Source organism: Tursiops truncatus, chromosome 2, assembly GCF_011762595.2.
Source record: "Tursiops truncatus isolate mTurTru1 chromosome 2, mTurTru1.mat.Y, whole genome shotgun sequence".
Classification (NCBI taxonomy): Eukaryota; Metazoa; Chordata; class Mammalia; order Artiodactyla; family Delphinidae; genus Tursiops; species Tursiops truncatus.
This window is the reverse complement of record NC_047035.1, coordinates 138,575,987-138,600,922: the sequence shown is the minus strand read 5'-3', so window position 1 is coordinate 138,600,922 and position 24,936 is coordinate 138,575,987. Positions and strand designations below refer to the sequence as shown.

The 24,936-nt window shown below is 52.3% G+C and overlaps 2 protein-coding genes and 1 non-coding gene across 14 annotated transcripts in view; 1 reads left to right on the top strand and 2 right to left on the bottom strand.

Moving 5' to 3' along the window:
• Nucleotides 1–272: 272 nt before the first annotated feature.
• On the bottom strand, nt 273–345 carry TRNAR-UCG (transfer RNA arginine (anticodon UCG)). The gene has a single exon. It is a non-coding gene; the product is annotated as a tRNA-Arg (tRNA).
• A 235-nt stretch (nt 346–580) lies between these two features.
• The window catches only part of POLG (DNA polymerase gamma, catalytic subunit), a 51,271-nt gene continuing 26,915 nt past the window's right edge, over nt 581–24,936 (top strand). For 2 of the 5 annotated variants that reach the window (XR_012330284.1, XM_073801396.1), the window contains exons 1-21: nt 581–744; nt 1,523–2,314; nt 5,196–5,391; nt 6,313–6,477; nt 6,570–6,716; nt 6,866–6,945; nt 7,765–7,947; nt 8,052–8,206; nt 8,372–8,498; nt 9,443–9,679; nt 10,624–10,744; nt 10,952–11,038; nt 11,244–11,456; nt 11,946–12,106; nt 12,830–12,883; nt 12,974–13,091; nt 13,526–13,661; nt 13,763–14,009; nt 15,404–15,526; nt 15,657–15,825; nt 15,953–16,161. Coding sequence is in view for 4 of the 5 variants with exons in the window: in XM_073801396.1 (XP_073657497.1) it covers nt 1,683–2,314; nt 5,196–5,391; nt 6,313–6,477; nt 6,570–6,716; nt 6,866–6,945; nt 7,765–7,947; nt 8,052–8,206; nt 8,372–8,498; nt 9,443–9,679; nt 10,624–10,744; nt 10,952–11,038; nt 11,244–11,456; nt 11,946–12,106; nt 12,830–12,883; nt 12,974–13,091; nt 13,526–13,661; nt 13,763–14,009; nt 15,404–15,526; nt 15,657–15,825; nt 15,953–16,161 (3,560 nt within the window). In the remaining variant the exon portion in view is untranslated. Of the gene's footprint in view, nt 745–1,522; nt 2,315–5,195; nt 5,392–6,312; nt 6,478–6,569; nt 6,717–6,865; nt 6,946–7,764; nt 7,948–8,051; nt 8,207–8,371; nt 8,499–9,442; nt 9,680–10,623; nt 10,745–10,951; nt 11,039–11,243; nt 11,457–11,945; nt 12,107–12,829; nt 12,884–12,973; nt 13,092–13,525; nt 13,662–13,762; nt 14,010–15,403; nt 15,527–15,656; nt 15,826–15,952; nt 16,162–17,121; nt 17,283–17,856; nt 18,370–24,936 lie in introns of those variants that run through there. The other 3 variants (XM_033852123.2, XM_073801395.1, XM_073801397.1) reach the window with 3 other exon arrangements.
• Nucleotides 17,563–24,936, bottom strand: part of FANCI (FA complementation group I) — a 77,225-nt gene continuing 69,851 nt past the window's right edge. For all 8 annotated transcript variants that reach the window (XM_033852118.2, XM_033852120.2, XM_033852115.2 and 5 more), the window contains 6 exons: nt 24,870–24,923; nt 24,728–24,787; nt 21,614–21,688; nt 19,608–19,703; nt 19,250–19,354; nt 17,563–18,281 (listed from right to left, as the gene is read on the bottom strand). In XM_033852118.2, coding sequence (XP_033708009.1) covers nt 18,219–18,281; nt 19,250–19,354; nt 19,608–19,703; nt 21,614–21,688; nt 24,728–24,787; nt 24,870–24,923 — 453 coding nt within the window. In that variant the 3' untranslated portion in view covers nt 17,563–18,218. The remainder of the gene's footprint in view (nt 18,282–19,249; nt 19,355–19,607; nt 19,704–21,613; nt 21,689–24,727; nt 24,788–24,869; nt 24,924–24,936) is intronic.

The following is a 24,936-nucleotide window of genomic DNA, read 5'->3' as shown; positions in this document are numbered from 1 at the left end:
TCCGCGTAGGATGCCCCCCCCCCCACTCTACCAGCGTGGGGGTATGAGCCCGGAAGGTACATTTTAGAAAAATACCACTACTCCCGCCCCCAGGGCAAGTAAGGGAGCAATTTCAGTGGGTCATACTGGGTGTGGAGTGTGGGGGTAGTTACTTCGGCAGATCTTGGTGTTCCCAGACTTCCACGTGAGGTGGTAATCGGCGACAGCGTTTCGTACTGTTCCGGTATTTAATTCCCAAGAAGGAATAAGGCAAAAATTGTAAATGACCCCTACGACCGCGGCAGGACTCGAACCTGCAATCTTCTGATCCGAAGTCAGACGCCTTATCCATTAGGCCACGCGGCCGCTCGACAGTTTATCCTCTTTAGACAATCTAAAAAGTATTATTACCGCCCACCGGCTTGCCCAGGACGAATCCATCTGCTTCTTGAACAGGGGAGGTTGGACCTTGGTTCCCAGAGTTCCTCAGGGAAGGCCCACCCGGAAGTCCTTCCTCCCCACCCCGCGGGCGGACCGGTCCACTTTTGGCTCTCCTATTGGTCGCGCTGGGAGCCTCCCTCTTGCCTCTCGGGTAGCGGCGGGAGTGAGCGGGGCGCAGACGGGAAGTTGCGGCTGCCAGCGAGGCGGACTGCTTCGGTGCAGGCCACACGCCACCCCGAGGCTGCATAGGCCGCGCGGAGGGAGACGCCGCGTCGCCGGCCTGGGGTCGGGAGCCGCAGACCAGGAAGCACCGGGCGGACTGAGGTTTCCGGCGGGTTCGCCGTTGAGGGGAGGCCGGGTCCCTGAGCGGCGGCGCGGCCCCTCCCTCTCCAGTCAGGGAGCGAGGCCCTGAGCTGGGCGGAGGCTGGTCCCAGGGCGCACCGCGGCGCGGCCGCCGGGCTCAGGCTAGCGGGCGGGCGGGCGGGCGGCCGGGAGCGCGGGGGCCGCTGCCGACGCCCCCTGCAGGGCGCCCTCGGCCTGCTGGGCCCGGGCTCAGGCGTGGGTCGGGGCCCCGCGGGACGGCGGCCCACCTGACGGGTTCGAATCCGGGCGCTGTCTCCTAAAGGCGCTAGGCCCTCGGGCTGCGGCGGTTGCGATAAAGGCAGCCACCATTTGCCGAGGACTTGCCGAGGGCGGGGCCGCGCGGCGTGTTTGCCCTGTGTCACCCAAACAGCAGCCCTGTATGACAGGTAGAATCCGTAACCCCATTTTACAGAGTAGGAAATTGGGGCCTAAGGAGCTTGCCCAAGGTCACACGTCTCGTAAGAGCCAGAGCCAGCATTCAAACCCGCGTCCTCCTATTCAGAGTTTGCCCTCTTAACCACGTCTCTCACCTTCCCTGATGAACTTACGTGAACCTCAGTTTTCCTCAGGAGGGGTATTGCTATTTCCCAAGGTTGTTTGATGATTCACTGAGAAAATGTACCTAAAGGCGCCTGGCACACTGCCTGGGCCGCAGAAGATGCTTAAGGAATGATGGCTGTTAATATCACACATGTTACGTGTGTCATTAGTAACACTGTATATCATCTGTCTTCTTTAGGATTTGTGGGTGGAAGGCAGGCATGGTCAGAACCATTTCACTGACAGGAAAACAGAGACAGGACGTGTCTCTCTCCACGTCTCTCAGCCAGTAGAAGCTGCCAAGCTGGAGCCCAAAGCCAGGTGTGCTGACTCCCAGCGGGGGGCTCCCTGCACCAACCATGAGCCGCCTGCTCTGGAGGAAGGTGGCCGGCGCCACCGTCGGGCCAGGGCCGGTTCCAGCTCCGGGGCGTTGGGTCTCCAGCTCCGCCTCCGGCCCCGTCCCCAGCGACGGGCAGCCGCAGCCGCCGCAGCCGTCGCCGCCGCCGCGGCCAGTGCCGTCCTCGGAGGGCGGGCAGCTGCGGCACAACCCATTGCACATCCAGATGCTCTCGAGAGGGCTTCACGAGCAAATCTTCGGGCACGGCGGGGAGATGCCCGGCGAGGCCGCGGTGCGCCGCAGCGTCGAGCACCTGCAGAAGCACGGGCTCTGGGGGCAGCCGGCCGCGCCCTTGCCCGACGTGGAGCTGCGCCTGCCGCCCCTCTACGGGGGCAGCCTGGACCAGCACTTCCGCCTCCTGGCCCAGAAGCAGAGCCTGCCCTACCTGGAGGCGGCCAACTTGTTATTGCAGGCCCAGCTGGCCCCCCGGCCCCCGAGCTGGGCCTGGGCGGAGGGCTGGACCCGGTACGGCCCCGCGGGGGAGGCCGAACCCGTGGCCATCCCCGAGGAGCGGGCCCTGGTGTTCGACGTGGAGGTCTGCTTGGCAGAGGGAACTTGCCCCACATTGGCGGTGGCCATATCCCCCTCGGCCTGGTGAGTACGGGCAGGGGTCAGGGGACTTGAGCACATGTGGGGGGCCCAGCTTAATGGTTTGGTGAGCTCCCACTATGTGTTTGGTGGGTGGATTTCCAGGGACTGTGGACTCGGTGAACTAAAACAAGCCTTGACCCCAGCATTTACAGACCTTACTTTCTGGTAGGAAGGTATGGGTAGTAAACAACACCCAAGCAAATGTCACGTGGTGATAGGGGCTGTGCAGAGAATCACGTGTGTTGAACTTGAGACTGACTGGGAGACCACTTGAGATCACCTTGATTTGGTGCCTTCCCACTTGCCCTAGTAGCTTCCTGAGAAGTTAGTCCAAGACATTTGAACAGTGTTTCCATTTGGGGATGTTATTGGTAATTTTGGGCAGGAGAAACCTACCTTTTGCGGGAATGGCCCAGGCAGTATAGGACACTCAGCATCCCCAGCTGCTCCCTTAAATGCCAGACCAAATCCTCGCCGCCCCGACCCATTTCAGTGTTTCCAAATACCCACTCCCCTCGGGAAACTGCCCCCACCCAACCCGTGACCACCCCCAGCTGAGAAACTGCTTCCTTCCCCCAGCCTTCCAAGCAGGCTTGCAGGCATTTTTGTCCCCAAAAGGTATATTCAATCTCTCTTTTCTTTTTAAATAACTTTCTAAGTGCTACCCAAGTTTCTTTTTCAAACAATGATGGCAGTACTTTTCTCCCCTTTTTTATTCTTCATTCCAGGATTAAAATACTATTTACAACCTTAATGCTTTCAGGCATGGCCAGCAAAAAAGTTGGCAGTTTCTTTATTCCTATTGGAAGCTACATCTTTGTAAAGAAAGCTGCGAAATGTTAAATATGCAGTTGAAAATGGTGAAAGCATGGCTAAATAGATAAGGTAGGCATTAACGGCTGAAAAGAGCAAAACTAGATGATTCCTCATTGATGTAGTTCCAGTTAAGATGAGAATCTCAGTGCTTACTGTGTAACTTGATGGTCAAAATAGAGGGAATGCTGTCCATCATTCGAGAAAGTAAAGTAGACTATGGTGGCTGAAAGGAAATTAGGAAACCAGTGATAAGAAGGACTTGTTTTTTTGATCTTTGGTCATTCTTGGCCAATTTCCCTGAAGTCCCCCTTTTCTTTTCCTCCTTCTTCCTCTCCTAATTTTTCATCTCTTTCTCTCCCTGTCCTTCCCATCCTCCTCTCATTCTCATTCCATTTTTGCCGGTGGTACTGGGGGCACTGTGCAGTTTGCCTGGCGGCAGAAGTCATTGCTGAGGACTGGACTCATGCTGGGGCCTTCCTTCTGGGAGCCTGACTATGGCGGGGGGTGGGAGGTGCCAGATGGGACCCTGACGGCAGTCCACTTTTAACCTGGGCACATCCCTGCCGCGTGGCTGTGTAACATCAGGTTCCTGAGCAGCCCGCAGTTTCCAGTGGGAGGGAAAAGCCTTGGATGGCCCAGAAGGCAGCTTCCCGAAGGCTGCTGGTAAGGGCTTTGGTCATCAGACCAGAGGGACATTACACAGGCTGTCAACACCGATCTAAGATTCACAGGAAAAGTGTAGTGTTAACGGCGTTGGTCCTGACTCATCTTAAATTTGCCAGAGGTGTTTGCATTTTGGCGTTCTTCTTTTTTTATCACAAATAAATTTAAAAAGATGGTTCTCACGTACAGCTGCAGACCCGGATCTTGACACCAGTCTGGCTTTTTATTGCAACTAAAGTCCCTGTCATCACCACAGCCTCAAATATTTGACATCCTTCAGCCTTTTCTTCTGTGTTGTGTTTGTTTGAGGGCTTTGACATGTTGAATTGAAAGGGGAGGAGGTTTCAACTTGAGTCCCTGAGCGTTTTCCCATCATTTGGAGTGTGAGTTAGATTTTACCAGGTTTAACACTAGGAACCTCTTTTTGCTGGTAACCCCTTCCCCCAAAGAAACTAGTTTTATGTTTGTTTTATCTGTTGCGGCAGATAACCCCTCCTCCCCGCCGTAAGGGAAACGGGCAGCTTGTTCGCAGCTGTGGTGGCCACACATGTGGCCTCGTCACTCACTGTGATGCTGAGTGGCCTTGACCCTTTGGTGTAATCTGCGGTTCACAAAAGGCTTTTGCTCAGCAGCCATTTCCCCACACTTAGTCTTGTGGATCTTGAGCAAACTCGAGCCTTTTCCTGAATCAGTGTCCGGCCCCCAGCAGGCAGCACTCATCCCCTGCCCCTCCCACCCCAACCCTAGCACATATTTCCTAGCACATGTGCATACATTTCCTCCATTCTGGCACTTTCCCTGGTCTCTCACTGAGGGTGGTTGTTCAGAGACACAGCACCTTCTACAAGGTGCGTGTTTCGCTCTTTGTCCTTCAGAATCTTTCCAGCGTCAGATGATTCATCCTGTACACGTGTGCAGCATTTGTCTTTTTTTTTTTTTGCCACTTTGAATTAAAAAAAAAATTCCACTTTGGGTTTTATTATAATTGTCTCTCTTCTTTACTAGCACTTTGAACATTAGCCATTTTGTGCTTATCAACGTGAGGGGTTGATAACGGTCACTAAGACACCTCAGAGCCAAGCACAGACTTGGTGAGCCCTGGGCGTAACAAACACCTTGATGGCCCGGGCTGAATGCCCATCTGGGACCCCCGGGACTGTGGCACTTAGCTCCCTTTCTCTCTGTGGAGGTTGAAAAGTAAAGCTTTTGTAACTCCTCCGCACTCCCAACACATACCCGGGCAGCACCCCGCCCGACCTCTAGCTCTAGGAGCACCCCGTGGTCTCTCTTGTACCCCCAGCTGCTAGCGTAGGGCCTGGCATGTGGTGGTAGGTGTGCAGTGGGGATTGTGGGGTGGAACTTGAATGCCTCCGTGCTGAACCTGCCTGCCTCTCACCTCCCTCAGGTATTCCTGGTGCAGCCGGCGGCTGGTGGAAGAGCGTTACTCTTGGACCAGCCAGCTGTCGCCGGCTGACCTCATTCCCCTGGAGGTCCCTGCCAGTGCCGGCGGCCCCACCCAGCGAGACTGGCAGGAGCAGTTAGTGGTGGGGCACAACGTGTGCTTCGACCGGGCCCATATCAGGGAGCAGTACCTGATCCAGGTATGGTTCATGGGGCCAAATGTAGCCTCTGGCACCGGGTGGGCTAAGAGCCCTGCTCTCAGTGGCTAGGGAAGGCATTGCTTTTCCTGGCCAGTGCCTCCATCACCTTTGTAGAAGCTACAGGGCCTCCTGTTGACCAGCCCTGCCCGTGGTCCCTGTACCCAGCTGTTCTGTCCCTAGGGTCTGCCTGGCACAAGACCTGAGTTGTCAAAGGGTACTAATGGCCCTTATCTCTGTGCGGCATTTTAGAGCTTAGCGTGGGTCTTTGGAGGCTGTGGGCCCCACGGCCTGGGCTCCCATCCTGCCTTGGCCACTGGTGAGCAGCTCGAGCCTCTTAACATCCCTTTTACAACTAAGGAAACCGAGCCTCAGTTTCCTTATTTGTAAAAAGAGGGAGATGGCGGAAGCTACGTCATAGGATTGTTGAGGGGGTTTGAACAGTGCACACATCAAACACTCAGAACCATAGTTGTGGCAATTCTTAATTCTGTGAAAAGTGCCCTAGGAGAAAGGCAGGGCAGGTGAGAGTAGCCTTAGCCTCTAGCTGAGTGTGCTGAGGCTCAGACAGCCTTGTTGACTTGCCCAGGGCCACAGAGCTTCTGAGCGGCAGGGCTGGGGGCCGAGCCTGATAGCTTGGAAGGCCTCGTTTTGGCCACTCTGTTCCCAAGGTGGCCCTGGAGCTGTTGCTGGATGCTGGGAAGGCCTGTGTATTGGGATTCAACCAGGCCTGCGCTTTCAAGCGTGGCTAGGGTTTGAGAAGGCAGGCCCCTCACAGGTGGAGGGACAAGCGTGAGCAAGCATGAAGACACTCTTTAGCGCTGGGAGGCTGTGGGCTGGGAGGGGAGGCTGAGGTGGGGCTGGTGGGCTGAAGTGCCGAAGCAGGGGTAGGCTGGCCCCTCAGCTGCAGCCTCTCCTCCTCAGGGCTCCCACATGCGCTTCCTGGACACCATGAGCATGCACATGGCCATCTCAGGGCTAAGCAGCTTCCAGCGCAGTCTGTGGATGGCAGCGAAGCAGGGCAAGCGCAAGGCCCGGCACCCCACACAGCGAGGCCAGAAATCCCAGAGCAAAGCCAACGGCCCAGCGGTGAGAGCACACTGTGGGAGGCCCCCCTCCCCGGCCGGCCTGTCTGGCTTGAGACTGAGCTGATCTGCCGTGTCCCTTGCTCTGGCCTCCAGATCTCATCCTGGGACTGGCTGGACATCAGCAGTGTCAATAATCTGGCAGACGTGCACAGCCTCTACGTGGGGGGGCCTCGCTTAGAGAAGGAGCCCCGCGAGCTGTTTGTCAAGGGTAGCATGAAGGACATCCGTGAGAACTTCCAGGTATGGTGGTGGAGAGGGGCTCTGGGGACATGGGCTGTGGCAGACCCCTAGTGACCCTGGGGAGTGTAGCTGCCAGACCTGACCCTGAGAGGCCCGGTGGTGGTAGTGGGATGGCTGCCCACCCAGCGCCTTCCTGTCGCCTGTGCCAGGACCTGATGCAGTACTGTGCCCAGGACGTGTGGGCCACCTATGAGGTTTTCCAGCAGCAGCTACCGCTCTTCTTGGAGAGGTGAGGGAGAGCCCCTCTGGGAACCCATGGGGGTCAGTGGGTTCCTGGTACCCGGGCCCACCGTAACCAGGTGGTGCTGGGCCTTTCTCAGGCTGGGGGCCTTAGCCTTTCTGGGCTGAGAGCATGGAGCCACTCTGTCCAATGGTGGCCACCTGGGCCTTGGACTCTGGGGTTTCTACAGAGGCCCTGGAGGGGGGCGCTGAGGCTGTGCTTGTTTCATGTGCGTGGCCCTGGTTTGCTAAGCACTGTCTCTGAACCCGGATCCTGACCCAAGGACTTCACATCCGTCTTGGTTATGTTTGCTAGTGAGTCAGATTTATGATGTGGTCAGAGTCATAAGCGTCAGCCAGACCTGGTTCTAATCTTAATTATCCTATCCAACTCATTTGACCTTGGGCAAGTTACTTGGTTTCCCTGAGCCTCAATGTTCTTATCTGTGAAACATACACAAATATACTTGACTACAGTTGTGAGGTTCTTGTATGATCTTTTGTGTGTGGGGGGTTGTAGCACAGTGCTTGGCGCTTAGTCATTACTCAGCAAATGGCAGCCATTTTCATTTTTGTGATCTGTCATTCCCCCCATTACCCCTGAGGATGGGATGATATTATTCCTATTTTATAGATGAAGGAACTTAGGCTCAGAGAGATGAAGTGACTTAGCCAGGGTCTCATGGCTGGGAGACGGTAGAGCTGGGGTTGCAACCCCTGTCTCTCTGACGTGGGTGGTTGGGTTGAGGATCACCAGGCTGGCCCAGGGATTGGGCCAAAGCCTTGCCTCCTGTGGTCATTTATGGCAGCCCTGGTGTTTGTCCTCAAGGTGTCCCCACCCGGTGACTCTGGCTGGCATGTTGGAGATGGGTGTCTCCTACCTGCCCGTCAACCAGAACTGGGAGCGTTACCTGGCGGAGGCACAGAGCACCTACGAGGAGCTCCAGTGGGAGATGAAGAAGTCACTGATGGACCTGGCCAACGATGCCTGCCAGCTGCTCTCAGGAGAGAGGTAGCCAGGCCTTGGGTGGCTGGATCCCCCTGCAGGGGATGCGTAGGTGGGAGGGCTGGCCTTCGGCTTGGCCTTAGCCCTGCCCTGGTGGACTGGCTGTGCAGGTACAAAGAAGATCCCTGGCTCTGGGACCTAGAGTGGGACCTGCAGGAATTTAAGCAGAAGAAGGCAAAGAAGGTGAAGACGAAGGAGCCGGCCGCAGCCAGCAAGTTGCCTGTCGAGGGGCCCAAGGCTCCTGGGGATCCCAAGGATCAGGAAGGTGGGGAACATGGGCGGGAGGTGGAGCAGGGATGGACCCTGGGAAGGTCCTGACCGGGGTGTCCCTTGGAAGGGGTTGCTCCGGCCTTCTGGACATGAGTAGGCTGGGCAGGCCTTTGTGAGAGACCCTCCTCTGGTCCTGATTGTCCTCCCCGACCCTGTGCAGACCCTGGCCCCCCCAGTGAGGAGGAGGAGTTTCAGCGAGATGTCATGGCCCGCGCCTGCTTGGAGCAGCTCAGGGGGACCACAGAGCTCCTGCCTAAGCGGCCCCAGCACCTTCCTGGGCACCCAGGGTAAGCCCTGTCTCCCTAACATGTCCAGCGGCCATCCTTACCCCTCCCTCCACCCTGGGACACCTCCATTCTGGGCCCCAGCACAGGGGGTGGTGTGCATATGGGCCCTTACTAACCTGCTGCCATCTGTTCCTGCCGTCTTCCAGTCCTGCTCACTAGTTTGCTCTGACTCCTGGGTCACTGGACTTAAGCGGTACAAGTGCACTAAGCACCTGCTGTGTGCTGGGCCTCATAGTAGCCTCTGAGAGTACAAATAGGAACATAACTCCTTCTTTCTAGTAGCTTCTCCCTGGGAGGAGCCAGTTGTGCAGACCAACCAGCGCAGCTGGACTTTATATCCATGATGAGACAGAAGAGTCATCAGTGTTGAGGCAGTGCCTGACTCTGCTTGGGGAAATCAAGGAAGGCTTCCTTGGGGAGGTGACCCTTCATTCACACCCCATAGAGTGGCAGAGATGAGAAAATAGGGGCAGCCAGGGTGAACAGCAGAGTACCAACTTTTTATTTGCCTGAGATGAGGCCGCCTTAAATTTTGTGCCCTGAGTGCCTCACTTGCCTCACCCTTGTGTTGGCTCCGGTGAACAGCACGTGAGGGATGGAGCTCTGAAGGCTCTGGTGTGCCTCTAGAGCAGTGGTGGGAGGGCAGATCTACTTGCTCCCTGCATGAAATGGACTGGGGAAGGAGTCCAGCCCTAGGTTATGCATGTGGGTCCTGACTTCTGAGTAGTACAGGGGGGCTGACATAGGATCTTTCCTTCTGGGATATTCGAATTATTCTAGGGGACTCCGTGGGGGTCCTGGCTGTATCCCAGAGGGAAGGGATGGTGACTGTAGGCCGAGGTCACCAGAAAGCCTTGGGGTCTTGGAGAGTGGGTGGGGCCCTTGCCGTCACACACTGTCCTCCCCCGACTACCATGACACTGCTCTCTTCTGGCGGGGCATAGGTGGTATCGGAAGCTCTGTCCCCGGCTAGATGACCCTGCGTGGACCCCAGGCCCCAGTCTCCTCAGTCTCCAGATGCGCGTCACACCTAAACTCATGGCGCTGACCTGGGACGGCTTCCCTCTGCACTACTCGGAGCGGCATGGCTGGGGATACCTGGTGCCCGGGCGGCGGGACAACCTGGCTAAGGTGCCACCAGGCAGCGGCCTAACGTCGGCTGGGGTGGCCTGCCCCTACACGTAAGGCTCTGGCTCAGGGAGGAAGGGGCTGGAGGCTAGGCACCCCTTCCCCTTGGCTAGAGAGACCAAACCCAGCTCAGGCTAGTGGAAAGAGCTCAGGTCTGAGAGTCTGGGTTCTAGTTCTTTGTTTGGTGGCTGCCTTTTGTGTCTGGACCTCAGAGCCCTGTGGGGCTGAGGGTGTGGTGCTTGGAGTGGGTGGGACTGAGGCCCTGCTCCTGGGCCCGGCAGCCCAGCTGCCCTCACAGGAGTGTGCAGAGGGAGGGCTGTTGGAAGTGACGGGGGATGAGCTTTGTCCCCCATTTTTGAGTGTAATTTATTGAGCACTGATTATATTCTGTGTTAATAAACGTTTTACAGTGCTTCCCTTGTTTGTCTCCCAGGCAGTCCCGCGGTTATCTTCATTTTAGAGTTGGCAAAACAAAGGCCCTAGGGAAGTCAGTTTCTTGTCTGAGCTCACAAACCCTTGAGCTTTTGACAGGCAGGTGTTGGGGAGAAGCCATAGCACTTGAAGTGGCCCAGAATTGAGAGTCCTGGCTCTGCGGGGCAGCCTGAACCACCCGTGGGGCCTTAGGACAGAGGGGCAGGGATCAGTCTGCCCCTTTGCAGCTGAAGGATGGATGAGCGGGCAGGAGCCAGCCTGGGGCAGGGCCCAGCCCTGACTTCCCACTGCTGGGCTCCCAGACCTTTTCCTGGGGAGGTGGTGGCTCTGGGGAGAAGCGCTTAGATTTGAGTCAGCCCAGGCCTCGAAACCCAGCCTGCCACCATTGTGCCGTCATTTTCAATTTGTCACTCCCTGTCTATGAACCAGGGGAAGTGCTGTCCACTTCCGCCCCAGAGCTGATTCTGAGGCTAAACGGAGGGAATCGCGGAAGGCCCCCAGCGAGCTGCCTGGCCCGGAGGGGGCACCCGGTAACCAGAGGCTGCTGCTGCTGTTCTCTGCGCAGAGCCATCGAGTCCCTGTACAGGAAGCACTGTCTTGAACAGGGGAAGCAGCAGCTGGAGCCGCAGGAGGCAGACCTGGCTGAGGAGTTCCTGCTCACCGACAGCAGCACCATGTGGCAGACGGTGAGGGCGGGCTCTGAGCCTGAGCTCTGGGGAGGGGGCTCTGTTCCCTCAAGGAAGGGGTGGCCTTTTGGGTGGAGGCGGGGTGCTGGATGCGCTCAGTTGTCCACCTCAGGCTGTCCTGGGCTGTCTGCGTGTTGCAGGGAGGGGTGGTGGATTTGGGTCAAGCCAGCCCTCTGCTTCACTTCCTTGGTACCTGGGCCCATCCAGGTGGAAGAAATGGGCTGCTTAGAAGTGGAGGCCGAGGCCAGGATGGAGAACTTGCGAGTGGCAGTTCCAGGTCAACCCCCAGCTCTGGTGAGCTGGGTACCTGCTCAGGGGTTGTCTGGGTGGGTGTTGGGTGGCAGGGCCCTCCTCTTGTGCCCAAGTAGCTCTTTCCCCCCAGAGAATTCCCAGGATCTTGGGGAGCTGGGAGATGGCTGCCCTGCCTTTGGGTGGCCCCATACTTGTTGGAGGCCAAGGAGGAAGCCTGAGACCTCATAGCCATCCTGTCATTTCCCAGCCTACCTGCTTGCCATTTCAGGCCCTTTTCCCACCCCCTACCCCATGGCCCTCGCTGAATGCAGGTGCTGGAGCAGGGCCTGATCTAGGTGTGTGGCCCCCACAGACTGCTGCTGGTGGCCCAAAAGCCAGCCAGCCAGCTTATCACCATGGCAACGGACCCTACAATGATGTGGATATCCCCGGCTGCTGGTTCTTCAAGCTGCCTCACAAGGTGTGTGTCCTGGTGTCCTCGCTGTGCTCAGGGTGCACAGTAGGCCTCCAGAGTGACTCAAACAGGGAGACTCCCTTTTTGCAGGAATGCTGGTAGTAGTGGCACAGAGTATGATCTCAGACAAATGCTGTCATCTCTCTGAGGCTTTGTCTTCCTTCTGAAAATTGGGTGGTGAGGGGCATGGTGGTGGAATTAAATGACACAGGGCATGTCAGGTGTCTGTGCCACATCTGGTACATGATAGGATCTGTTGACTGATGGCTGTTACTGTGAGGGGAGCTAGGTGTGTGTGAGGGGAGCTAGGTGTGTGTGTGTGTGTGTGTGTGTGTGTGTGTGTGCGCGTGCGCTGCAGTCAGGAATTTGCCCCAGACCGCTCTGCTTGAGGTTGTGGGCTCAGTGCTGGGCAGAGCCCAGGCACACAGGGCATCAGTTCCCCAGCTAGGGGTCTGCCATGTGCCTCCAGCCCCTGCTTCCCTTTGCTCGCTTCAGGATGGTAACAGCTGCAATGTGGGCAGCCCCTTTGCCAAAGACTTCCTGCCCAAGATGGAGGACGGCACCCTGCAGGCTGGCCCAGGAGGTGCCAGTGGGCCCCGTGCCTTGGAAATCAACAAAATGATTTCTTTTTGGAGGAATGCCCATAAACGTATCAGGTGGGTCACTGTGGGAGGGCAGAGACATGCTGTCTGTCCATGCCTCTGGCTGGGTTACTGCAGTCTTGGGATCCCTTCCCCTGCCTTCCACCCAGGGGCCCCTGACAGCCTGTGCTGCAGTGGAGGGACAGCCTGGTCTAGAGGCCTGGCTGCTTGTGGTCCTGGTGCCATGGGACCGTGGACAAGGCTCGTTCCCTCTCCAGCTGCAGTTTCCCTGTTATGTAAAAAGAGTGGTACTGTAGGACCTTCGCGGCCCCTCCCAGCTCTGTGGCACCTTCCATGGAGGGCTAGTAGCCTGTAAGTTCTGTTGGGGGCTGCGAGTGGGTCCTGTAGGCTGGGAATGGCAAATGGGTCGAAGGCTAGTTCTGAGGGGTTTGTGGCTGCCAGCGGCACACTCTTGTGAGAAGCGTGCTGTGATGGGTTGGTAAAGTCTGCCCTGAGCCTGGAAAAGGCAGTGGTGGCAGGGCTGGTGCTGGGTGCCTCATGGATACTCCAGGACGGGGGCCGAAGCTGCCTCAGATGCCTAGCTAGTTCCCGGTGGCTTATGCTCCTAGACGGTAGATGCTAGGCCCAACCTGAGTCAAGTCAGTGGGAAAAGGGTTGAGGCTGGGCAAGGAGGGGGCACAGCAACCCCCAAAGCTGGGCAAATGAGGGCCGTGTTGTGATGGGGGATGGAGTGTGTGCTCCCTATGGCTGTGCTGAGCAACCCGTCTGTCCCCATAGCTCCCAGATGGTGGTGTGGCTGCCCAGGTCAGCTCTGCCCCGTGCTGTGACCAGGTATGTCCTGGCAAGTGGTTGTGGGAACGGGAAAACGGGGGCGGGTCCTAGGACCCAAGCAAGCTGCTGAGCCTCATGTTCTCCCCCCAGGCACCCACACTATGATGAGGAAGGCCGCTATGGGGCCATCCTGCCCCAGGTTGTGACCGCTGGCACCATCACTCGACGGGCTGTAGAGCCCACATGGCTCACTGCCAGCAATGCCCGGGTATGTGTCCTCTGCACCTCTGGTCCTGCCCTTTCTCTCCTGTGTGTCTAGAAGCTGGGTTGCAGAGGGACTTTGCTGAGGAGCATGAAAAGGAACCTAAGATCTGGGTCAGGCAGGACTCAAGTTCAAATCTAGCTTCACAACTCATCCAGCTTTTCAGCAAATATGTTCTGGGCACCTGCTCCTGGCTGGACATTGACAAGGCATGCTAGGCACAGCTATTGTGGAGTCTAGATGGGGCTGGGTATAGAGCCAGGCACGGAGCAGGGATTCTTTACCTGGAACTGTGGAGTTTGGGGCACTGCTGGCTGGCATTCCTTAAAACCATCCCCTCAGGAAGGGCTCCAGCATTCTCCGTCTAGTCAGGCTCCAGGGATGGGTGGGAGGAGTCTACTGGGGTATCTAGGTCGGGGCTGACCTCACTCTTCCTGCAGCCTGACCGAGTAGGCAGTGAGTTGAAGGCCATGGTGCAGGCCCCGCCCGGCTACATCCTCGTGGGTGCTGATGTGGACTCACAGGAGCTGTGGATTGCAGCTGTGCTTGGAGACGCCCACTTTGCCGGCATGCATGGTGAGCAGGAGCCGGGGCCGGAGCAAAGCGGTGGCAGCCTGATGCCTCGCCAGGAGGATTATTTCTGAAGCCTGTTTTCTCACTCCTGCCTCGCCCCCCAGGCTGCACAGCCTTTGGGTGGATGACACTGCAGGGCAGGAAGAGCAGGGGCACCGATCTACACAGTAAGACAGCTGCCACAGTGGGCATCAGCCGTGAGCACGCCAAGGTCTTCAACTATGGCCGCATCTACGGGGCCGGGCAGCCTTTCGCTGAGCGCCTGCTAATGCAGTTCAACCACCGGCTCACGCGGCAGGAGGCAGCTGAGAAGGCCCGACAGATGTATGCGGTCACCAAGGGCCTCCGCAGGTGAGGGTGCCTCTCCCATCCACGTTACCCCAGGGCCTCAGGCTTGCTTTACTACCTTTACCGCCCCATTCTTTTCTACCTCTTCCCATTACGTGAGTCCTCACCTGGCCCCTCTTCCTCCAGACCCCTGTGACCTAGTTCTAGGGTGGTTTGTCCTTGGGTTGTGACATCTGCTTGCTTAATGCTCAGTTTTTCTCATAGAGTTAAAGCTGTGCTTTTGTTATGCTGTCAGAGCTCTGGTCTTGCAGAGTGAACAGTAACGTGGGGTTGCAAACTCACGTGCCTACAGAGAGTGAGAGCAAGTGCAGCAGGCGGTTTAGTAGGACAAGTTGACAGGAGGGCCTATGGAAAACCAGAGACTTTAAACTGATTTTGACAGAGGAGAAAGCCTTCCCAGGCTTCAGTTTGCTTCCGCCTATAGTACCTATTGTTTGCTCAGGGCCTCAGCAGCCTCCTAGGAGGGTTCCTGAATCGAGTGTGAGGGAGGAGAGGTGCCTTTACAACTTGCGTGGGTATAACATACGGTGTCCACGTTTAATTAGCTGACCTCCTCATGGAAAGACTAAAAGTTAAGTGATAACAGTTCAGTAGTAACTGCATAAAGGCAGAAAAGGGGAGCCGAGTATTGTCCAGGGAGGTGAGAGGAGGACATGGGGTTGGGGGTGGCATGCACCGTGGGCGGTGTGTGCTGGCGGAGGCAAGGCAGTGACGACAGAAGAGGTTGGGCCTTAGTTGTGGAAACCTTTGCTGGCCTCACAGAGGAGTCTGGACTGAGGGGTGGTGGGGAAACCCTGGTGCACCTTTGAGCAGGTGAGTGGCGTGGCTCTGGAGCCATCTGGAGACAAGCCTGGTGATGTCTGAAGTTGCATTGAAGCTGGGAGTCTGGGGCAGTGGGGACTGAGAAGGGTCAGTCGGGCCTGGCTGTAGGTTGTCTTCTGTCCTCTCCCTTTCAGGGAGTAGCCTGTTCTATCCCCTCTATGCGCACCGCACCCCTCCCCCCCAATGTGGGGTGATAGCTCTTGCTGCCTTCTGGACTGCTACATGCCACCTGTTGGTCATGGGGCAGTGCAGTGTTTAGGGCATTAGGACAATAATAACAGTAGTGGTTCTCGTGTTGGAATATGTCCTTTATCGGGCTACCCTCATGTAGTCCCCAGAATCCTGGGTTCCTGTCTAGGCTCTACCTCTTCCTGGCTGTGTGATCTTACAAAGTCACTTAGTATCTCTGAGCCTTTTCCCCCTCTGAAGTGGAGCTTGTAGGGGAAAGGCACGACCCCAGGGTGGTTGTGGAAGTGGAGAAGGGATTGAACACTCCTAGCCCAGGGTTTGGCATAGAAGAGGTGTTCCCGTGGGAATGACAGTTGTGACACTGCACACCCCCCCCCCCCCCCAAGGTATCGGCTGTCAGATGAGGGCGAGTGGCTGCTGAGGGAGTTGGACCTCCCTGTGGACAGGACCGAGGATGGCTGGGTTTCCCTGCAGGATCTACGCAAGATCCAGAGAGAAGCTTCTAGAAAGTGAGAACTGTCTGTGTGTTAAGGATGGAGGGCGGGTCTGGGCTGGCCTGGAGAAAGCTGGGATGCTTTGTTTTTAGCTCTAAGATGCTAAAAGACAAAGCTTGCCCTTTCTTTGTTCCTTGCCCCCCAGATCACAATGGAAGAAGTGGGAGGTGGTTGCTGAACGAGCCTGGATGGGGGGCACAGAGTCAGAAATGTTCAATAAGCTGGAGAGCATTGCGATGTCTGACACACCATGTACCCCGGTGCTGGGCTGCCGCATCACCCGAGCCCTGGAGCCCTCTGCTGTCCAGGGGGAGGTATCCTACTACCCTTGGAACATGGGGAGAGGGTCGCAGGGAGGGCAGGGTTCCTGTACTACCTCCTACTCTAGTGAACTGGTATGTGGTTTAACCCTTCTCGCCTGTGCCTACCTTCCCTCCCCAGTTTATGACCAGCCGTGTGAATTGGGTGGTGCAGAGCTCCGCTGTGGACTACTTACACCTCATGCTTGTGGCCATGAAGTGGCTGTTTGAGGAGTTTGCCATTGATGGGCGCTTCTGCATCAGCATCCACGATGAGGTTCGCTACCTGGTGCGGGAGGAGGACCGCTACCGCGCTGCCCTTGCCCTGCAGATCACCAACCTCTTGACCAGGTAGGCAAGGCCCGTGGCCTCTCTGGCATGACTATATACCAGATATGTGGGGCTTGGACCAGGCTGAGCATGATCTGAATTTTCATCCCCCCAGAAATAAATGTTCCCACTTTTCTCTCTGATTTTTAAAACTTGTAGCAGTCTTAAAAAAGACTGGCCTCAACCTTTAGAAAAAATTTTTTGGGGGATTGAAAGTGTCATATACCAAGACTAGATCACTGAGGTGGTGAGAAGGTAGAAGCCAGGGCAGTTGTTCCAAAGAGTAGTTCTCAAATTGTGCTCCCCTCAGAACACACCTTTCTGTTTTGAAAATCAACATGACAGAGGCTTTTCTCAACCCGTAGAAAACTGAGATATTTTCTTCCATTCGTAAATGTTAATTCTTAAGTGCCAGAAGTTTGTTATTCTGAATACTGACAGAAAACACTGTTAATGGGGAAACTCAAATGTGATTTTAAAAACGTATTTTTTAATATATTGAGTTGTGTTTTTTTGTAGTAAAATTCCTAGTTTATATGGTTACATTAATGATGTTACAGTTTCATGTTGATCTGCCCCAGAACCAGTTTGGGAACCATGATCTATCCTGATTAATGGGTAAATAATGTTTTACAATACTCAACACTGCCTCCGCTGCCCTCTTAATCATCTCCTGGGGGGTTATGTTTAACAGAGCTAATGAAAGTCCTCGTATATTCAAATTCTGGCCCAATAATTGAAATTTTGACATCAATAAAGTATACCAAACTGGAAAAAAAAAGGTGTGTTTTGAGTCCATAATTGCACGTGTCTCAGCGGGAGGTGTTCGGCTGCTGGATAGCGGGCAGTGCTGGCCCTTCAGCTTTCTTTGCTAAGTGAACAGAGCTGGCTGGGGGGAGGCTCTGCCTTACGGATACCAGGTCATCTCTCCTGGATTCACAGCAGGGACATGACTGTGAGAGGAGGTCGGGTCTCTTTCAGGTGCATGTTTGCCTACAAGCTGGGTCTGAATGACTTGCCCCAGTCAGTCGCCTTTTTCAGTACAGTCGATATCGACCAGTGCCTCAGGAAGGAAGTGACCATGGATTGTAAAACCCCTTCCAACCCAACTGGGATGGAAAGGAGATACGGGATTCCCGAGGGTGAGCACAACACCTTTGTTCCTCGTTACTCACTCGTAGGACGTTAGGCATAGAAAGTGGTCTTGGACAACACGAAGCTTGGGGCACCAGAGGATAAGAAGTCTACTTCTTGTGCTGTGTTCTGGGCTGTTTCAGTTTATAATGTGCCCTGGCTCCAAAGTGAGCATGATGCTCAAATCACAAAGGCATGTGTTTCTAGAAAGCTGTTCACAGTAAATGAAGGAATGTTTGAAACTCTGGTTTCTTCCATCTGTTCCCTTCCCTCTTCAACCACAACGGAAATGTTTGAAGATTTACTGTATAAAGTCAAAGTACATTCTTAAGTGAAAAAACTGTGCTTTGAGTGCCAAACAAGTAAATCAGAAAGCTTATTTTCTATGTGTCTAAGATAAACTTATTTTATACAAAAAAGAAAACAGATCCTCCCCAAATGTAACATTACCATTCCTGGCAATTACTCTGAACCCTTCTGTACTTTTTGACGTTAACATTAATTAAGTTCCTTTTCTCACTTCTGACCTGTGAGTTAACAATTCTTGAGGAAGCATCCTAACCAATTTGCACTATTTTTCAGGTGAAGCACTGGATATTTACCAGATAATTGAACTCACCAAAGGCTCCCTGGAAAAATGAAGCCAGCCTGGACCATAGCTCTGTCTGGAGGCTCTGTATTTGCTCCCGTGGAGCTTCATCGGGGCAGTGCAGGCTCCTAAACTCAGGCTTTCAGCTGTGCTTTTTTTGCAAAAGGGCTTGCCTAAGGGCAGCCATTTTTCAGTAGCAGGACCTGCCAAGAATGATTGCCTCTAACTGATGGTGCAATTAGTTCAGAACCAAGATGCCAACACTGGTGCAGGCTGTAGGACAAGGGGGCATTGTTGCTTGCTGGGTGAAAAGAAAGCAGAAGCCCCAAAGTTCACATTAACTCAGGCGTTTCATTTATTTTTTCCTTTTCTTCTTGGCTGGTTCTTTGTTCTGTCCCTCATGCTCTGATGCAGTGCCCTAGGGGAGAGAAGTAACGCTCTAAATGTGATAAGCCTGCTCGGAGGCAGTGGAAATAAAAACAAAGATCCTTTATCTTCTCATCAAAGCCTGTGTTAGTCATGCTTTCTCCCCTTTCCCGCTCCTGGGAGGTAATTATGTTGGAGAAGGGAAGAGTTCTACAGTAGAGTAAGGTGGTGCTAACTTCTTTTTTTTGGGCTTTTGTTATACCTGGGGACATGCGTGGGACAAGATGACAGAGAAGGGGCATCAAGATGCTACATAACTCCCCTGAACTCAAATGCCTAATAGGCAAAGGGAGTGGATGGGGCCAGGTGCATTATGGCTTGGAGTGTGATAAACTGAAGAATGTAAGTTAAAAATTTTTGAGACGCTAGAAATCCAGGGTGTTTTATGTAAACTCCCAGTTTATGTTAGACAAACCGAGGTGATAGAAATTTTAGGCACTAGAGGTAAGGAAACATTGAGTTCTGCTTCAGAGATGCTATAGGGCTCACGGTGTGCTGCTGTAACTGGTTTGTTCCTCTCCGTTTTAGTCTTATCAGAGGGCAAAAGGACGATAAGAAACTGGCATGACAACCTGAGCTGATCATAGAGTGGCCCTCCTTCGAATGAGGGCATGATAAAAGAGGAAGTAAACTGCTTTCTGAGCCAGAATGCTTGGGCTCGTGATTTTCCAATGGTTCAAAAGATCACAGGGGAAGACCCACAGAAAGGGGTCTTGTTTTCATCACCCCCTTTCTGGAAATGTCTACCCAAAATGTATACAAGCCTGGGCAACTGGGTATGGTTCCAAGTTTACAACCCCTCTCTTGAGGAGCCTGTTTCATCTTTGTCTGACCACCTTTTGGCCCGTTCTGTGGTGGTTGCTCCTCCACTAACCCGTGGCTGCCCCCAGACAGGCTGCTAACCCCAGTTAGAAAGGGTGGCTAGGGCTTGCTGCACTTCAGTCAGAAGCAGGCACTGACCTCTTCATCTTCATCCTCATCCTCTTGAAGAACCATGTCCAGGATGTTCCCTTTGATCTTGAAGTCTCGTGAGGTGCTGAGCTTTATGTGCTGCATCAGGTTCACCTGTGACAGGATTGTAAACATGGGCACATTTTCCTACCGATAGGTCCTGCCCAGGACAGCCTAAACTATCTCTGACAAACCCTTCAGTTCCTCTAGGAAGGCACACACCCACTTGAATCCATGAATGTTTGGATTCAGGCCATCAGAAACAGAAAAGAACTGCAGATTTTTCCCCCACTGCAGTTGTGTTGCTTCAGTTTGCCAGGTCCCTTCACAGGGTAAATGGGATTGGTAGAAAACAGAGTATGTTTACCTTGGACCTCTTAGAAAGGTGGATGAGAAATTTTTCATACTGTTCAATGGCAAAGATGAGGTTAGGGATTGGCTTGGTTTCCCGAAGAGCTCTGGCCTACAGGGCAAAGAAGAGAAGACCTAAGTTTTGGGTTCAAGGTGTTTTTTTTTTTTACATAAATTTATTTTTGGCTGCGTTGGGTCTTTGTTGCTGCACACAGGCTTTGTCTAGTTGTGGCAAGCGGGGGCTTCCCATTGTGGAGGCTACCCATTGTAGAGCATGGGCTCTAGGCGTGCGGGCTTCAGGAGTTGTAGCATGCAGGCCTCCGTAGTTGTGGCTCATGGGCTCTAGAGCACAGGCTCAGTAATTGTGGCACACGGGCTTAGTTGCTCCACGGCATGTGGGATCTTCCCGGACCAGGGCTCAAACCCATGTCCACTGTGCTGGCAGGCGGATCCTTAACCACTGCGCCACCAGGGAAGTCCCTTCAAGGGTTCTTGAAGTCCTCTGAAGCTGTCTGTAGCAGAACTGCTCATGGCTTTGGAAGAAAGCTAGTCAGTCTTCCAATCAAATGCAGTTTTACTTATATACCAGTAATTAAGATTTTTTTTAACAGTTCACTCTCAGCAAAGGACCTAAATGCTAGTGGAGATTGCAATGAATCCTCCTATTTATAATTCCTAAATATCTGTTATCTAGAAACTGGCTGAGGGATGGACCATTTGTAGATACTTGGTTGCCTGACTTGATATTCTTGTAACAATGAGCCCACTCTACACTACCTCTATTTCCTCTCTAGTCTACATATGAGTTTTCATTGCTGGTATTAATATATCTCTTTCCCCTCAACTTGAATTGTAACTTGTAGATCCTTCCATATGTTTCTTAAGTATATAGACATGTTTCTATATATATATTTTGAAACTACAAATGAGAACATTGTTTTCATCTTTTTTTTTCTTTTTAACATTATCTTGGGAGAGAATCCTATATCTGAACATTTAGATTTGTATTTTTTTCATGTCTGCATAGTATTCTGCAGTATAAATGTACTATAAACCCATTTAGCCAGTCCTTTATTAGTGGGTATCTTAGTTTTCCCAGTATTTCACTTTTACTTTACAACATCGCTAGGACTATTCTGTACATAGGCCTTTACAATTTCTATATCCTAAAAATGCAATCGTTGTAGTAAAGAGTGTGTGTGTGTGAATGTATAGGTCTAAAATTGAGCAGTTATTGCCACACTGCCCCCGTAAGAGAGTACTGAATTCTCACCTTTGCCAGCAGTGCACTAGAGAACCCACTTCCCTGCACCCTCTCCAACTCTTTCACATCCTTTAGGGAGCACGTTTTGCACTCGCTAACTTTTCCTAAAACCAGTTCCTTCTCAATGGTTATCCTAAGCTATTTCTATTTTTAAAGAAAGAGCTCAAGATTTTCCGGTACTTCCTGAATAAAGTATATGTTTTTTGGTTCACAGGGAAAAGATGTTCCATCTGAACATAAAGTCCATGAGCTGAGAAGGAGCCATACACAAACATTTCCCCCCCAGCTTTACTGAGATATAATTCACCCATTTACATTGTACAGTTCGGTGTGTTTTCGTGTATTCAGAGAGTTGTATAACCATCACCATAATCAATTTTAGAACATTTTCACCCCCGCCCCGAAATCCTACACCCATTTTAGCAGTCACCTTCCCAGTTTCTCCAACACCCCCCTTCCCCCCACTCCCCAGTTCTAGGCAACCACTAATCTGTCTTTTTAGATTTGCCTTTTCTGGACATTTCATATAAATGGACTCATATTATGTAGTCTTTTTCTGACTGGCTTCTTTCACTTAATATTTTCAAGGTTCATCAGTAACCACTTTTTTTTTTTGGCCGTGCTGTGCGGCATGCGGGATCCCAGTTCCCTGGCCAGGGATCAAACCCATGCCCCCTGCAGTGGAAGCTCAGATTCCTAACCACTGGACCGCCAGGGAAGTCCCAGCAACCACATCTTGATCACTGTCAGCAGCTTACCATGGCTGTGGGCCCAGCAGCGGTTTTCTCCTTTTTCTTTTCTCCTGTATGTTTTAGGCTCTTACTCTTCTTGTTCTAAAGAAATAGAAACAAATTCTGTCATTCCTGAAGATTGTTCTGTAGAGCTAGCAGGCTAGTGGTAAATTTCTAGTATGATGATTACAGTGGAGCATGGGGGAACTCTTAGGGGGACCAAGTCTGGGTGAAGAGATTATCCTGCAGCAGATGCCAGAAGGTGGGAAGCATTCTGGGACGCTTTATAATCCTCATTTTTCTATTTTTTGTTTGGAGGTTTACCATCTTGCTCTTGGATGCATCTAGCACATGGAAGTGAGGGCAGGACCAACCATTACTATAGCAGGGCAGCCAAGGGACTAGTGAGGCACAAAAGGACTGTCACGGTTAAGTAGGAATAGGTGTTTCCCAACTGGGAAGTTAGCTAAAAGGGTTGCATAAAGAAGAGGAAGCTGGAGAAGCTGTTCCCGGAGTGATGTATCTTACATGACAAGTGGTTACATGCTCCAGAAGGGTTTAAAGGTCATAGGAACATTTATTTCCCTATGTTGTACATAATTAGAGAATAAAGAGCTCCTGGAAAAAGGAAGAACCAATAAGAAAGGGAACCAAGAAGAACAGGATTCTGATAAGGCAGAAGAGAATTGAGACATGAGTCAGGAGATACCACCCAAGTGTGAGGTACACAAACAGGAACCTTTTACCTGAAGGGGAGTTCTGTGCCCTCCAGGAATGGAACATTACCACGTTCCACGTGACAAGGAAAAAAATTAAAAACAGAGACCTGCAAATGGAGACAAATTATACTACTGGAGCTATATGAAAGGCAGGAGGCTTGGTCCACACGGCATGTTCTGGAAAATAAGAAAATGCAGGGATCCCAGAGATGCTGGTATGAAGAAACTTGCTTTTGGCCCTGGAAGGCAGGGTAGAGGGTGAAGACTTTTTAAGGGAGGGGCAGAGTATCAGCCATAGATAGAACTCATGTGGACCAAATGGGAAGTGAGCCATCTTCCTAAAAGTTGTACCCAACATGGCACCTTGTTGGAACTCCCTAAATCAACCCCATCTACTGCCCATTTCTGCTGATTCAGGTAGGACTAAAATTGTAGCTGGAAGAGAAGCAGATTTTTTTTTTTTTTTAAGATGTTGGGGGTAGGAGTTTATTAATTATTTTTGCTGTGTTGGGTCTTCGTTTCTGTGTGAGGGCTATCTCTAGTTGTGGCAAGCGGGGGCCACTCTTCATCGCGGTGCACGGGCCTCTCACTGTCAAGGCCTCTCTTGTTGCGGAGCACAGGCTCCAGATGCGCAGGCTCAGTAGTTGTGGCTCACGGGCCTAGTTGCTCCGTGGCATGTGGGATCTTCCCAGACCAGGGCTCGAACCTGTGTCCCTTGCATTAGCAGGCAGATTCTCAACCACTGTGCCACCAGGGAAGCCCAGAAGCATCTTTTAAAGGTATACAGTTCTGAGCAGGATGCTAAGGGTTTTGGAACAATGGCTTTCATTGCTTTCTTCCCACTGAGATCCAAGGCTATGAGAAAAAGAAAGGGGCTATAAGAGAATAAACAGCTCTCTGAAAGATGTGGCAAATGCAATCCAGATTTCTAGATAGAAGTTGGAGTTAGTGGAACCGTGTGGGCTCTTGCCCAAGGTCACTCATTAAGCACATCTCACAAAGAGAAAAATGCCTGTGGATCAGCTGACTTGTCAAGTAAGGCCTTAAGTCAAATATGAATCGAGAAGGGGGGAAATATCCAGGGAATACATAAACTGGTTTTTCTGTAATGTAGAAAAAAAGATAGTCTAGAAGGTGCCTGGTGATAAGCAGAAGAAGAGCTTGAGAATGGGGTCAAACACAAAACCCCAAAACCTCCCAACATTTTACATGTCAATGAGTACCAAGTATGATTCTAGAGCAAGGGGTAACCAACTACAACCCAGAGGCCCACTGCTTGTTTTTCAAAATAAAGTTTTATTAAACACAGCCAAGCTCATTCATTTGTGTATTGACTATGGCTGCTTTTATGCTACAACAGCAGAGTTTAGTTGTGACAGTGACTGTATGGTCTGCAAAACCTAAAAGCATTTACCATCTGGCCTTTTGCAGAAAATGTTTGCTGACCCCTGTTGTAGAGTCAAAGTACTTGGGTTCAAGTCTCAGCTTGGCCTCTTAACTAGCTGTTCTTGGTCTTTTCTTTTTTTTTAATTTTTTAAAAAATTAATTAACTTATTTATTCACCTATTTATTTATTTGGCTGCGTTGGGTCTTTGTTGCCGCACGTGGGCTTTCTCTAGTTGCGGAGAGTGGGGGCTACTCCTTATTGCAGTACGTAGGCTTATTGCGGTGGCTTCTCTTGTTGCGGAGCACGGGCTCTAGGCATGCGGCTTCAGTAGTTGTGGCATGCACGCTCAGTAGTTGTGGCTCACGAGCTCTAGAGCGCAAGCTCAGTAGTTGTGGCACACGGGCTTAGTTGCTCCGCGTCATGTGGGATCTTCCCGGACCAGGGCTTGAACCCATGTCCCCTGCGTTGGCAGGCAGATTCTTAACCACTGCGCCACCAGGGAAGTCCTGTTCTTGGTGTTTTTAATACCTAATATTACTATCTGGCAAAACGTTCCATAGAGTTCAGCTTGGGAAATGATGCTGTAAGGCCACGTTCATTTTTTAGTACAGCTAACATTAGAGAACACTTGCCTGATGTTGTGTTAAGCACTTTCCATGCGTCACCTCATTCATTCTCACTATGGTGCTACTTTACTTACATTCCCAAAGGATGCCCAAAGGCATGGATTTGGAATCACCCAGAAATAAACCAAGTCACTGAGCCCAAGCATGTTTGTTTCTCCCCTGCTCCAAGTGTACACATATCAAATGCCTTCTCTCTCTAAATCAAACTTTTTTTTTTTTATATATAAAGATTTCCTTGCTGTAAAGACTTCAAACCTTGGCTTGTTCTCATATGGGCACCTTTGGCTTACTGTAAGTAGGGAAGAAACTTTATATACGCTTAGCTCAGGTGACCTAGTGGTCCCCTGGGAATATAAGGAGTCCTTTCTTACTTGAGGATGCATTTTGGTACAGACTCTGAATCACTTACCTGTATGTAAGAAATGAAAGAATAGCATAGCGGGGTCAGATGCGAACCTGACAGCTTCACCTGCAGCAAAGGAGAAGGAAATCAATGTAACTGTAGGAATAAGATGCTTTCCCCGTTCCTAGGAAAGGCATTCTCAACTCACCAGCTTTTCCATATTTTTCGGAATTCCTCTGGAGTGCTGACACACCTGGAGATACTAACAAAAGATT